At 46.1% G+C, this 14,092-nt stretch overlaps 2 protein-coding genes across 3 annotated transcripts; one reads left to right on the top strand and one right to left on the bottom strand.

The window, feature by feature from the left end:
- Positions 1 to 245: 245 nt before the first annotated feature.
- On the bottom strand, positions 246 to 6,323 carry OAZ3 (ornithine decarboxylase antizyme 3). Its single transcript, XM_040229921.1, is given in 7 exon segments — positions 246 to 388; positions 1,059 to 1,144; positions 1,634 to 1,809; positions 2,557 to 2,631; positions 2,633 to 2,696; positions 2,989 to 3,155; positions 6,201 to 6,323. Coding segments are annotated over 7 exon segments (834 nt in total).
- Positions 5,632 to 13,513, top strand: MRPL9 (mitochondrial ribosomal protein L9). Of its 2 annotated transcripts, none has more exons than XM_040230664.1 (7): positions 5,632 to 6,474; positions 6,668 to 6,824; positions 7,566 to 7,690; positions 7,907 to 7,957; positions 9,601 to 9,702; positions 12,572 to 12,655; positions 12,768 to 13,513. In XM_040230664.1, exons 1-7 carry the CDS (start codon positions 6,322 to 6,324, stop codon positions 12,900 to 12,902), a joined length of 807 nt encoding a protein of 268 aa, XP_040086598.1. In that variant the 5' UTR covers positions 5,632 to 6,321; the 3' UTR covers positions 12,903 to 13,513. The 2 variants fall into 2 exon arrangements, with proteins under 2 accessions (XP_040086598.1, XP_040086599.1); XM_040230665.1 differs by having other exon boundaries at positions 6,222 to 6,474; positions 12,572 to 12,632.
- Positions 13,514 to 14,092: the final 579 nt, after the last annotated feature.

Below are 14,092 nucleotides of genomic sequence, written 5' to 3' on the forward strand. Positions count from 1 at the left end.
TTGCTCAGACCCCTTTGAGCTTTTCAGTCATCAAATGTCTGTCTATCCAAAGTGAATTCAGCTCTGTAAGGCTCATTTTTCACTCCAGCCAACCCTCTCCCCCACTCCCCCCTGCAAAGAAAAGGCAAACACATGAGGATTGCACTACCCTTTACTCCTAGACGGAAGGTGTTTCGTCACATCCTGGAAGCTTGGTTCTCACTTAACAAGGCTCCCAGCCCCTCACAGAGTAGGAATAAGCATGTTCAGGGAGGTTCACTGGGCAGGTGGCCAACATCCCTTTCAAGGGGATACACCATAAAGATGACATTGTCCCAGGGAGGAAGGGCTGGGTGGTCTGGTCTGACCACCTCAAAGCCCATATAGCTGAAGGCGTGTAGCAGAGCACCTGTGAAAAGAGAACAAAATTAGAATACTCTGAGACTCCATGCAACCATTCCCCTAGATTTGGCTTCTGCCACTGGGGAATGAATGGGCAGCGAGCAGTGTGGTGCAGGCACAGGGATGATGTGCTTTGGAGTCAAACAGAGCTGGACTCTAACCTGGCTTCAGTGCTCTACATGTTTGTCAAATGAGGATCACACAATTTAAATGAGATGTTTACAAAGTGCCTAACACAATGATGGTATAATAAACTCTTGCTTGTCTCATATCCAATAGAGTGTAAGCTCCCCCAGGGAGCAAGGGTTTCTGTAATGTGCACCTCACATCTGGCCTTATACCTGACCCTCTCACACTATGGGTGCTTAATACATTTGAGACTCTTTCTGTCCTACCAGCCACATCCCTTGAATGGCTTCTGTGTAATTTCACCAGTGCTTCTTCAGTCTAGCTTCTGAAATTTGTGTGCAGGGCTTTCCTGACAGTTCAGTTATGACTTCAATGAACAGAATACTAGGTCCCTTAATTTCCTTGGTGGGGAGAAGGGGATGGGTGTTGAATCCCTGAACTGCCTGAACATGCCCTTTAGAATGAGGGGAGGAAGATCTCCTATAAAGGGGAAATCACTGTCAGCTGCTTCAGCACAAAGGGCCAGGAAGGATAGAGCAATTCCCCACCTCTGTCATTCCGGTTGTTTTGGAAGTTTACAAACACGGAATCCACATTGGTCTTCTCCTCCACATACTCCAGTGCTGCGGTCAAACTAGGGACCAGAAGGGAAATGGTTAATGGCATGTTTCGCAAACTCAAAATCGAGAAAGGTGCCTATTTGCAACAGAAGGTATTTTATTGCTCAGTGTTTCCTGACCCAAGGAAGTGAAAGTTCCAAACTAGTTGTGATGGATTTTTCTCTGAAGCTAAGCGTTTATACACTATGGCCTGATACCCCTGCCATGGAAGGGGCTTGGGGAAAAAGGGCCACTCTATAAAGACAAACAGCTGGAGATCACTTCCTTTCAACTATTTATGGATTCCACCTTGTGATTCTGAATCAGTTTAGCAACCTCCTATGGACTGTTATCTCTTGAATCCAGATCCTGGCTCAGCTCACTGGTGGGTTCAGTGATTTGAATGTATGCAGCTCCTGAATAAGCCCTCACTGGCTAGCATGCCCATTACTTGAGTGTGACATCAGAGTGAAACCCCTACCTCTTCCCTTCACCTCCCCCTCCCCCCATCCAGACTCAATCACCTTTCCCGGTTGCCTTGATCCAAGGCCCGATACGGGATGTCCAGGAAGAGCCTATGGTCACATAGAAGGCCGTGCCAGTGGGCGGAGGTCTGGGGGGTGAGGCGAAAGTGGAAGTCTAACTGCACCGGGCCCTTGTGAAGCAGGGGGTCAGTAGACAGCACCGTCAGGTTCCCAGCCTAGAAAAGAAGTAACACATGAGAGTAACAGTCTCCTGTTTCTGTGCTCACCTAACCCTCAAATCAGATCTCAGACCTGTTTAGGTGTGTCTGTGGAAGCAAGGAGGGGGCTGATGGAGAGCCTAGGTGAAGTGGAGCCAGGCCGTACTCAATATCTCTTAGTCCTAAGACCTAACTCTTTCCCTATCATGGTGTTTTCCTTGATAAAAATTTGGAATCGAGTCAATACTACCTGCTGACTCCACTGAGGGGTGCACTAATGGTTCAGAAACTTGTATTTACATCAAACAGCTTATTCTTTAAACAAAGCTGTGTCATCTGTTTACTGTCTCACTAATAACACTCTTGTACTTTTTTCCATCATATATGTTTTCTCTAAATTCTGCCACTTCTTATCTAAAAATGCATAGCTCATACCTAGGCATGATGATACAAAGGCAAGTACAGGAGTTCGGGATTCTAGATCCAAAACTTAGCATCTAAACAGCTTTATGTCCCAGAATACAGCTTTATGTCTTAATATAGTCTGTCTTTGTTTTCAATTCCTCCTTTCCCATCCTGCTTTTCAACACCAGCCCTAGGACCCTGCCTTAAGTTCTCTGGACCAGAATCCTTGTCTGTAAAGCAAGTCAGTTTTACACAGGAGCTTGCATGAGCTAGCTTTCTATGATTTATTTTCTAACTAGTCCATGTCCCTTTGTAAGATATCATATTACAGCAAGCAGCACCAGCTCCCAGTCCACTTACTGAATATAATTCTTTAAGCTGGTCTTGATCACCCTGCTCGGTGCCTCTGCCCCCCTGAAGACCTGCTAGGGACTCAGGAGCACTGAAGACAGCAACGGGGCCGAAGTGTCAAGTCCTCCTCTTCCTTATAAGTGGTGATGCTGATGAGGAAAAAGAGGCCCCAGTTAGTTGATCTCTGAGTCTGAGATGAGGAGAGACTTACCTTCCAGGTACACTGGGCCAGGCTCTGGCACTGTCTTCTGTATCTTATGTGAACCAGCCTATCTATTTCCATTTCCCCAGGCCAGCCAGATAGAAAGGTTTACAAAGTTCCATGCCAGCCTTCCACCCTATTTTGCCATTCTCTTTTGCCACTTAGGGAGTCCTTTCAAATTCTTTTATTTTTCTTTACAGTTTATATGAACAACTACAGGTAGAGATTAAAACAAGTACCTTTTACAGCAAGGCAGCATCTTCTCCCGGAGGGTGATCCGGTACTTGTAACAGTAAAGGTAATAGGCGTATGGTGACCAGAACGGGTAGAGGTAGTTCCGTGTTTTTCCCCTCTTGATATAAGAAAGGGAGTAGAAAGAGGGGCGTGACCTGTAACAAGGCAGTTTCTTAGTTCAGTGCCTCCCCGCGGCAAAGTGAGGTTCAGGGGCTGGTGGCAGGGGTTCAGGCCCCTGGTGCCATTGTGACACGGTGAGCACTGTGACATGGCAAAGGGCCAGCCCTTCAGTCACTTCAGGGTTCCTCTCTGTGCTCCCTACCTGACCCTACCCCCTTAGGTAGCCCCCAAAGTGCTTGTTCAACTAGTATGGACTTCACGGCTGTACCAGAAATTAAAATATTTTTGTTTCTGTATGGTTGGTAAACAGCCCTGGCTGACCACTTGTGCTCCCGGAACGTGGGCTCCCATCTGGCGTGTGCATGTGGCAAACACACACTTCAGTAACAGATTGGGATCTGACACTGCAGGAGGCTTCTAAGGCCCTGATCCAGTATCTGACTTGATTGGTTGGTTCCCTGTTCCTATCAGTTCAATGTTTTTATTATCCCTACCTTTAATAACCCAATGATTCTACATGTTGTTGAACTTTCTCAGTGCCTTATGGGGTAGGAACTGCAAACTCAATGCCTCCAGGGACCTGGACAGCTAGGGGAAATTAGTGGAGCTGCTGGGTGGGAGTATAGCAAAATGAAAAGCTCACACACTCTTAAAAAAAGGGTGGGGGTGGGGGGAGACGCAGCTCAGCTCCAAGTTTCCATGCAGGAATGCAGACCACATCATACAGTTTTCAACAGAAACTGGAAAGAGATTTTTGTGGTAAGTTTCTCAAAAAGATTTTTTTTAATCTTCAGAAATTTTACTACTAACAAAAAAAAATTATTGATTAAAAAAATCAACATTGTGTGCAAAATTTGGAGCTGGCGCCACCAGTCTGAGACGTCTGCACGTTCTTCATTCATCCATTTACAAATACTTATTGGGGGCCTACTGTGAGCTTGGGATACACCAGTAAACAAACCAAATATCCCTGCCCCATGGAGCGTCTAACACTGAAAGAACAAACCTAAACACAAGAGAACTATTTCACGTGTTAGAAGATGATAGAGTAGAAAGAAGGATCAGGAGTGTGAAGGGGGTGGGACAGTGGCAGTAATAAATAGGGTGATCTAAGGAGGTCTAGGAGAAGGCAGTGGCAACCCACTCCAGCACTCTTGCCTGGAAAATCCCATGGACGGAGGAGCCTGGTAGGCTGCAGGCCATGGGGTCGCGCAGAGTCGGACACGACTGAAGTGACTTAGCAGCAAGGAGGTCTACTTGAAGGGGTTGAGGGAGTTAGGCCAAGCCAACGTCTGAGGGAAACAGCTTCTGTGTGAAAGCAACAGCTAGTGCAAATCCCTAAGGAGAATGGGTCAAATTTTTTCAAGAAACAGGAGTCCACTGTGGGTTGACTACAAGCTACGTGCTAAGTTGCTTCGGTCATGTCTGACCCTTAGCCTGACAGCCTCCTGTCCATGGGATTCTCCAGGCAAGAATACCGGGGGTTGCTGTTTCCTCTTCCAGGGGATTTTCCCAACCCAGGGATTGAACCCGCATCTCTTATGTCTCCTGCACCGGCAGGCAGGTTCTTCACCACTACTGCTGCATGGTAAGCCCTGTAAGCTATAGGGGGAGTAGAAGAAGAGAGCTAATGGGACCAGGTCATACAGGGCCTTGTAGACCATTGTATGGCCTTTTTCTTTGACTAAAGGGGGAAGTCTTTGCAAGTTTTGGACAGATGAGATATGATCTGACATGTTTTTCAAAAGATTCTGACTGGTGTATTGCAAATAAACTAGAGCTTTAAAGGATTATTTGTTAGGAGACTATTGCAGTTATCTTGGAGAAAGAGAGTATCTTATACCATGGTGGAGAACTGGAGTGATGGGATATGGTTGTTGTGGATTTCCTGAAGTAGGAGAGGTGAGTCCAAGAACTGAAAGAAGGGAGTTACCATTGACAGAGAAGAAAGGCTGCAAGTGAGGCAGAATGGGGCAGAGGATAGAGATGGGTTTAGTTTGGCGCATGTTAACTTTGAATTGTCCACAGTTGTATAAGGGGAAATGAAGTAAGCAGCTGGATAGTCATGTATGGAGTTTAGAAGTCTAGGGTGAAGACAGAAATTTGAAGTCATTGGCATACGAGTCAAGATTGGCATTGAGAAGAGTAAAGACCCAAAGACTGAGCCCTGGGGGCACTCTAAGAGATGAAGAATAAAGGAGAAATCAGCCAAGGAGACTGAAGAAAATGAGTGATGCTCCCCGCTTGTTTCTGGGAGCATGTTGAGACCAGAAGGAGAAAAGTAAATCGGTGTCCTGGAAGCTACCTAAAGAAAGTGTAATTACAAGGGACTACGGGCCAAAGGCTGTTTATAGGTCGAATAACATGATGCTCAGAGCATCTTTCCATAAACCTCATGCCAAACAGGCCCTATTCATTCCATTGTATATGGTTTACTCACCAGTACTGAGACCCTCCACAGAGGGAACTGTCTGTCTCGTGATTTACATTTACTTAAATATTTATTAAGAGACTAGTGCAGTAATTGGAGAAGGAAATGGCAACCCACTCCAGTATTCTTGCCTGGAGAATCCCAGAGACAGAGGAGCCTAGTGGGCTACTGTCTATGTGGTCGCACAGAGTCGGACACGACTGAAGTGACTTAGCAGCAGCAGCAGCAGTGCAGTAATCCTGAAGGGAGATAGTATCTTATTCCAGGATAGGAGGACTAAACACTGTAGTGTAACGATTAAGAGACGATCCTGAGGTTGGCAGTTTTCCAGAGGATTCCATCCTTCCGCCACTTTTAGATAGATTTGAAGTAAGGAAAAGCATCCAGCTATCACAGAACGTCAGAACTGGAAGCGACCTCAGCGACTGGAGCTAAATAAAAAGCCCCAGTAATAAAGACTAATAAAGACAAGTGAAGCCAAGGGAGGGAGCGGGTGTCTCCCGGTGTCAGTGCACCTAACAGTCATTCCACTATCACTCAGTGGCTATGGATGTCCCTCCCCCGAGAAGAAATTGGGGAAAGGGAGTGGCGGAAATGCTGAATCGTGGAGCACCCATCTCAGCCAGATCCCTGGTCTCCAGACACCCACGTCGCAGCTCAACCCGCGTCAGGCTTTCCGGGAAGCTCAGCCCGCACAGAGCCGAGCCGGTTCAGGCGCGCCGCGGGCAGCCCGTGGGGGCCTTTCCTGCCGCCTGCGCCTTGCGGACCTTCCTCTGCGCCCAAGAACATGGCGGCAGCCGGTTTCGCGGTCCCGCGGGGAATTCAGCTGCGGGTGTTCACTGAGCGGCTGCTGCGAGGAGGGGTCCGGGAGCTCCTCCGGCCGCGACTTTCGGGGAGCACCGCCGGCTCGGAGCGCGACTTCAGCCTGTCTCACAGTCGGGTGAGGGCCGGGTCCGAGTCCTGGGGCTCCTTGCCTCTGGTGGAGCTAGTTACGGCCGAGGCTTGTTTTGAGAAGCGCGCTGAGACCGGCTGGGCCCCAAATCGAGGGTGGTGGGGTCTCCTTGAGGTGCCGGCGGCCAGTGGAGGGGGCTTCTCCTTGAATACCCGCTCACCCTCGCTCCCCCGGCCGCCAGGGCACGGTCATTGTAGAGCGCTGGTGGAAGGTGCCGCTAGCGGGAGAAGGCCGGAAACCGCGCCTGCACCGGCGACACCGCGTCTACAAGCTCGTGGAAGATACGAAACACCGGCCCAAAGACAACCTGGAGCTCATCCTCACCCAGTCGGTGGACGGTAGGGCCCGGGGAGAGGCACTTCTCTCAGGCTGATTCTGTTCGGCATCAACTTTTTTCTGCCCGTTCACTACTTTGGGTGAATGATTAGCTGTCTGTTTGAGAAGAAGAAGCGGTAAAAAGTACTGTGATTGTGACATTGATTTCCTACATAGAAAATTAGAATATGAATGCACCATCATCTAATTTTATGTTCCAGAGTCTTGGAAGGCCTCATTTTGACTGTTTGCCTTTGCATGGGCTTCCCAGGTGGCGCTAGTGGTAAGGAACCCTCCTGCCAATGCTGGAGACTTAAGAGACGCTGGTTTGATCCCTGGATCCGGAAGATCCCCTGGGATCTTTGCAACCCGCTCCAGTATTCTTGCCTGAGAATACTCCAGTATTCTCCCCATGGAGAGAGGAGCTGGCGGGCTACAGTTCACATGGTCGCGAAGAGTTGGACAGGGCTGAAGCCACTTAGCACAGCATCTTTAACAGTGTGTGGGGAGACAGGCCTGACAGTAGGCACCACATACTGAAATCTCTGTGATGGGACAATGCTTCACTTTGTACATGGGATATTGAGTTTCTCAATCAGGCCCTAAAGAAATGAATTAGGAATCGTGTTGTTCCTAGTGAATGCTAATATTTCTTCTGGGAGGAATAAGCACTGAGAGAATAAGAGGTCTCTTTTTCTTTGGTCATCTCCTCTTTAGGGACTGCTAGATAACTCTGATCCTCTGCCTCTGTTCTCTGTTGGCAGAACTTGGAGTCCGAGGTGACCTGGTCTCAGTGAAAAAATCTGTGGGCCGTAATCGACTGCTTCCTGAAGGACTGGCTGTGTATGCATCTCCTGAAAACAAGAAGCTGTTTGAAGAGGAGAAATTGGTGAGCCCAAAAATGAAAGCAGAGGGACTCAAGAGATATTAAAACCTGAACATTACTTCTAACAACTTCTTTCCCTTTGATATTTAATTTGAAAATGAGGTAGGGACTAGAAGAACAGGAATTCAGAAGCCCAGACTATGCCCAGCATAGTAAGAATTTGTTGTTAGCTACTATGGATTCTCTTCTCTTTTTTCAATCTGTAACTTTCTTTTCTAGCTGAGACAAGAAGGAAAACTAGACAAGATCCAGACCAAGGCAGGTGAGGCGGTAAGTAGAAACCTAGAAAATCTTTATTTATTGGTCACCTACCTCTCCCTAAATCACCAACCTCTCCCTAAAAGGCTTCTTGATTTCCTTGAAGTCTCCTGATTTCAGGCACAAGAAAGGGGCAAGGGGAAGTATTGTGGCTACTGTAACTGATACTAATATTAAGACCTCCTAGGAGATCCTGACATGTTGGGTTAAGTGCTCTGGCTTATTGAGGGAGGCCCCATCCTGGGCACCAGCGGACCCATGGAAGAATGTGAGATGAGGACTCTGCCTTCAGGGGTGTTGACAGACAAGGTGGAGAGAACACAGACACAAGAGAAAGTGATACATAAACTCAAGACCATAAATTATGGGTGACATGGACTAGAATGGATCAGGGTGATTGAGGAGGGATTTTTTTCAGATGGGATTGAATTAGGCCTTGTGGATTAATAGGCTTTGGATAGACCAGGAAGGTAGGAAAGGTATTAAGGGAAACAAAGTCTCAGTAGATAATTAAGGCATGTTTTAAGGTTACACTTCATTTATAGTTATTACAAAATGTTGGCTATAGTCCCCAGGCTGTACAGTATATCCTTGTAACCTATCTTACACTCTGTATCTGTCTCATTATATTCACTGATTTGTATTTTTTAGATTCCACATATATAAGTGATATACAGTATTTTTCTTTCTCTGGCTTATTTCACCTAGCGTAATGCCCTCCAAGTCCATCCTTGTTGCCACAAATGGCAAAATTTCATTCTTTTAAATGGCTGCATAGTATTCCACTGTGTCTGTGTGTATTTGCTTATACCATATCTTTATCCATTCATAATAGACACTTAGGTTGCGTCCATAACATGGCTATTAACATTGGGGTGCATATATCTTTTTGAATTAGTGTTTTGGGGGGCGTTGGATATATATACCCAGGAGTGGAATTTCTGGATAATATGGTAGTTCTAATATTTTTAGTTTTTTGAGAAACTGCTATACTGTTTTCCACAGTGGCTGCACAAATTTAAATTCCCACCAACAGTGGGAATTTTTCTCCACATCCTTGCCAGCATTTGTTACTTGTATTCTTTTGATGATCGCCATTATGTCAAGTGTGAAGTGATAGCTCAGTTAAAGCATGTTTTAAAATAGAAAGTAGACCAGTCTAGTTAAAGCAGAAGACTTGAATAGTATATTAGGAAATATATGACTGGAAAGTGGGGTGGGCATGATTTATAAAACATCTTTAACCCTCAGCTAATGAATTTATACTTCATTCTGTAAGCAAGGAGGAATCATTAATGGTGTAGTGGTAGGATTGAAGGGCCAGAATATTGGGTTAAAACAGTCTATGAAAGTCTTTCCTGAGATGAACAGTCTATGAGCCCAGCTTTGACATGGCCTGTGTCTCCTTGCTTAGGGATAGCCAAGTATAGGCAGCATTCCCCTCCCAAGCATTGCTAAAACATCTTTCCATAATGTCAGTCTTGAGACAATAGGGATTTTTATCTTTCCTATTCATCATCTCACCTCTCTTGGCTAGGAGGCAGGAATTGTGCTTTTCCTAAACTCTCGGACTTTATGCCTCTTGGCCTCTTGCTAACATGTTTCCTCTCCTTGATTCCAACTCTAACCTATCCTCTGTTTATAATTCCTCTCAGACAGTGAAATTTCTGAAGAGTTGCCACCTGGAGGTAGGAATGAAGAACAATGTCAAATGGGAGCTAAACCCTGAAATAGTTGCCCGCCACTTTCTCAGAAATGTGAGTACTCCCAAACACCACTATAGCCCTAAGATGGAAGCTACCCCTGGGAAGAAGCAGCTACTCCAGGATTGATCCCTCTGTTAGGAAAGGGTGTGATCATCCAGTTGAAGTTAGGGAAGGCTTTTTTATTTTAATTATAGTTGATTTAAAACATATTAATTTCTACTATGCCACAAGATGATTGTTTTATATATATGTATCCTTTTTCATATTCTATTATGGTTTGTCACAGGATATTGAATATAGTTCCCTGTTGTATACAGTAGGACCTTGCTGTTTATCCATCCTATATAGTCGAAATATATAGTCTGCTAATCCCAGACTCTGAATCCATCCCTCCCCAGTCTGGCAACCACAAGTCATTTCCCTCCCACAGCTGTGCAAGCCAGTCAGGTATGCTTTCCCTAAGTTGGACAGCCATATGTAAATCAATGCACCCTCCTCCTCGGCAGTCAGAAGTCTGTTCTCTACGTTTGTGAATCTGTTTCTGTTTCATAGATCATTTGGGTCATGTTTTAGATTCCACATATAAGTGACAGCATATGGTCTTTGTCTTTCTTCGTTCACTTAGTATGGTCCTCTCTGGGTCCATCCCTGTTGCTGCAGACGGCATGGTTTCATTCTTTTTTATGGCGGAGTAGTGTTCCGTTGTATATATGGACCGCAATTTCTTCACCCATTCATGTGCTGATGGACATTTAGGCTGTCTCCATGTCTTGACTGCGATGGGTCTTTGCTGCTTCACGCAGGCTTTCTCTAGTTGCAGCGAGCATAGGCTACTGTCTGTTGTGGTGTGCAGGCTTCTCATTGGGGTGGCTTCTCTTGTTGCATAGCGTGGGCTCTAGGTGTGAGGGCTTCAGTAGCTGTGGCACAGGGGCTTAGTTGCTCTGCAACATGTAGGAGCTTCCCGGACCAGGGATCAAACCCATGCCCCCGCATTGGCAGGTGGATTCTTAACCACTGGACCACCAGGGAGGTCCCACGTGTATCTTTTAATTATAGTTTTGTCCAGATACAAACCCAGGAATGGGCTTCCCTGGTATCTCAGATGGTAAAGAATTCGCCTGCCATGCAGGAGACCTGGGTTCGACCCCTGGGTTGGGAAGATGCCCTGGAGGAGGGCATGGCAACCCACTCCAGTATTCTTGCCTGGAGAGTCTCATGGACAGAGGAGCCTGGTGGGCTGCAGTTTCTGGGGTTGCAGAGTCCAGCACAACTGAACGACTAGGTTCATACCTAGGAATGGTATTGCTGGATCATATGGCAACTCTAGCTTTATTTCTTTGAGGAAGCTCCATGTTGTTTTCTGCACTGGCTGCACCAGTTTACATTCTTACCAGTAGTGTGAGAGGATCCCTTTTCTCCACCCCTCTTCAGCATTATCTGTAGACTTCTGTTTCTCTTTTGGATGCACTGGCCTTCCTTGCTTCATGTGGGCTTTTTCAGTTGTGGTGAGTTGGGGCTACTTTATACTTGCAGTACAGGGGCTTCTCATTGCAGTGACTTCTCTTACTGCGGAGCGTGGGCTTCAGTGGTTGTGGTGTGTGGCCTCTGTGGGTGCAGGTTGCAAGCCTAGTTGCCCCTCGGCATGTGAGATCTTCTCAGACCAGGGCATTGAACCCATGTCCCCTGCGTTGGCAGGTGAATTCTTTACCACTGGACTACTTTGGAGGTCCATGTGGCCTTTTTAATGATGGCTGTTCTGACCGGTGTGAGATGGTACCTCATTTCCTTTGGATTTGCATTTCTCTAATTGTTAGCAGTGATGAGCATCTTTTCCGTGTCTGTTGGCTACTGTATATCTTCTTTGGAGAAATGTCTGTTTAGGTCATCTGCCCATTTTTTGATGGGGTTGGCTTCTTTCCTTTCAATTTTTCTTTTATTTTTAGCTGCCCTTGGTCTTCATCGCTGTGCACAGGAGCTGCTCTCTAGTTGCAGTGCACAGGCTTCTCACTGTGGTGGCCACTCGTCTCAGGGCACGGGCTCCAGGATGCCTGGGCTTGGTTGCCCCACAGCATGTGAAATCTTCAGGGATTCAACCCATGCCCCCTGCATTGGCAGACAAGATTCTTAACCACTGGACCACCAGGGAAGTCCAATTGGGTTTATTTTTTTGTTATTGAGTTGTATATGAGTTGTTAGTATATTTTGGAATTTTAAGCCCTTGTCAGTGGCATCATTTGCACATATTTTCTCCCAGTCTGCAGGTTGTCTTTTTATTTTATGTCCTGTGCAAAAGCTTGTAAGGTTAGTTAGGTCTCATTGTTTACTTTTGCTTTTATTTCTGTTGCCTTGGGAGACTAACCTAGGAAATCATTGGTACAGTGTATGTCAGAATGTTTTGCTGTGTTCTCTTCTAGTTTTGTGGTGTTACGTCTTGTGTTTAAGTCTTTACGCCATTTTGAGTTTAATTTTGTGTATGGTGTGAGGGTGTGTTCTAGCTTCATTAATTTACATGTGGCTGTCCATCTTGGGCAAAGTGTTCTTGATTGGTTTGCAGAAGTGTAGAAGGGAAATGACTAAGGATGGTCACAAAGAAATTGAAAACTGACAGGAGAAGATGGGAACATTGATTTTCTCTAGATAGGAAAAGCTGGGGAATTGTGACACTGGAGAATTTTTACTTATGTGGATGAAGTGATTTTGATCTCAAACCCTGTCTCTCTTTGTGAAACCACCTCCCTGAGAAATCAGGACTGAGTTTCTCTGCCACTCTTTACGGAGGTTTGTGCCTTTCCATGGGACCAGCCAGGGTAAACTCCCCGGTTTTACTCATCCCTGTACAGGGAAGTCGAGAATTCTCTTGAGATTGCCCAGAGTAGCAACCATGTAAACAGAGCTCCTTTTGGCTGTGATTTTCCTGCAGCTCGGCGTTGTGGTTGCCCCACATGCATTAAAGTTGCCCGAAGAGCCCATCACCCAGAGGGGTGAGTACTGGTGCGAGGTGACGGTGAGTGTCTCACATGCGCTCCCCTTTTTCGGACTGGGTAGAAAGCTGGGATTGGGTGGTGGTAGCCTTATTTACCCACCTGACCTAAGCATTCCTGTTGTTCTGTGGGCAGGTAAATGGACTTGACACTGTGAGGGTACCTATGTCCGTGGTGAACTTTGAGAGGCCCAAAACCAAAAGATATAAGTATTGGTTAGCCCAGCAAGCTGCCAAGGGAGTGGCCTCCACCAGCTTCCAGAAGATCTGAACCTGTTCTCCCTCGAAAGCAGCGAAGCAGAATCAGAGGAACGGTGGAGCAAAGATGGACCAGCACTGTGATAACCGCTCCTAGCTCTAACCAAATAGGGAATTTGAGAGAGCGTATGGAGGCAGCAACAGCAGACTGGACTGCCTGTATGTGTTGAATCGTCCATATTTGCCATCTTCAACAGTTACCACGTTTGGCCTTATTGGGGAGGCCTGCTCCAGAAGTACAGGCTGTGGATTTGATAAGCTAAATATTAATAGACCAAAACAGTCTAGATCCTATTTAGCCTCTTCCTTCATTGGAATTCACTGGAATAAATGGTAGCGCTAGCTAGCTTGTTCTCATCATCCAAACTGAACGTTGTATCTCAGAAAAAATAAAAAGGTTGTGTTCTTTTTAGGTGTTGTTTACTGACTTGAGTAGACTGGGGACAGGACTTCCAAGTGGAATGTCCTCTTGGAAAGCCCCTGGGGTTTGCTGCTAAAAGGGGAAAAAGAGAAAACATTTTTTGGGCTACAGTGCACAGTTGCTATAGACAAATTACTCAACAAGCTGATATGCCTTATGGTCTTAAAACTTATTAAGTATACTAATAAAGTCCTCAATACAAACAAGCACAATGGATTCTACTTTTCTGAAATCTGAATAAGGTCTAAGGACAGTTGTTGGAGAAAATAAAGCTGGGATGAAAGAAGTTTAAAAAGGGAACTCTTGAAATTTTGAAAAAGAATTTGTCTGGTTTCCAGACAAAGGTTAAGATGTGAGGCTAGTTCATAGGTAATTATGGATTGGGAGATGAGGCAAGTAGATAGTTCTGCATAAGTTCAAGGTTCATTCCTGGAAGAAAGACCAACTCTCGTTAAGTGGATTGTGCCGGAGTCACTCAAATGTGAGATTTTTAGGAAGGATAAAGATGAGACCATTGACTCTTTGCTACCCTTACCAGCAGCTCAGAAAAATTGATTTATCCTGTTTGAGCTCACCTGCCTGGAGAAAGCAATGGCACTCACTCCAGTACTTTTGCCTGGAAAATCCCATGGACGGAGGAGGAGCCTGGTAGGCTGCAGTCCATGAGGTCACTAAGAGTCGGACACGACTGAGCAACTTCACTTTTCACTTTCATGCACTGGAGAAGGAAATGGCAACCCACTCCAGTGTTCTTGCCTGGAGAATCCCAGGGATGGGGGAGC

The sequence above is a fragment of the Oryx dammah genome, unplaced genomic scaffold (assembly GCF_014754425.2).
Source record: "Oryx dammah isolate SB20612 unplaced genomic scaffold, SCBI_Odam_1.1 HiC_scaffold_28, whole genome shotgun sequence".
NCBI lineage: Eukaryota > Metazoa > Chordata > Mammalia > Artiodactyla > Bovidae > Oryx > Oryx dammah.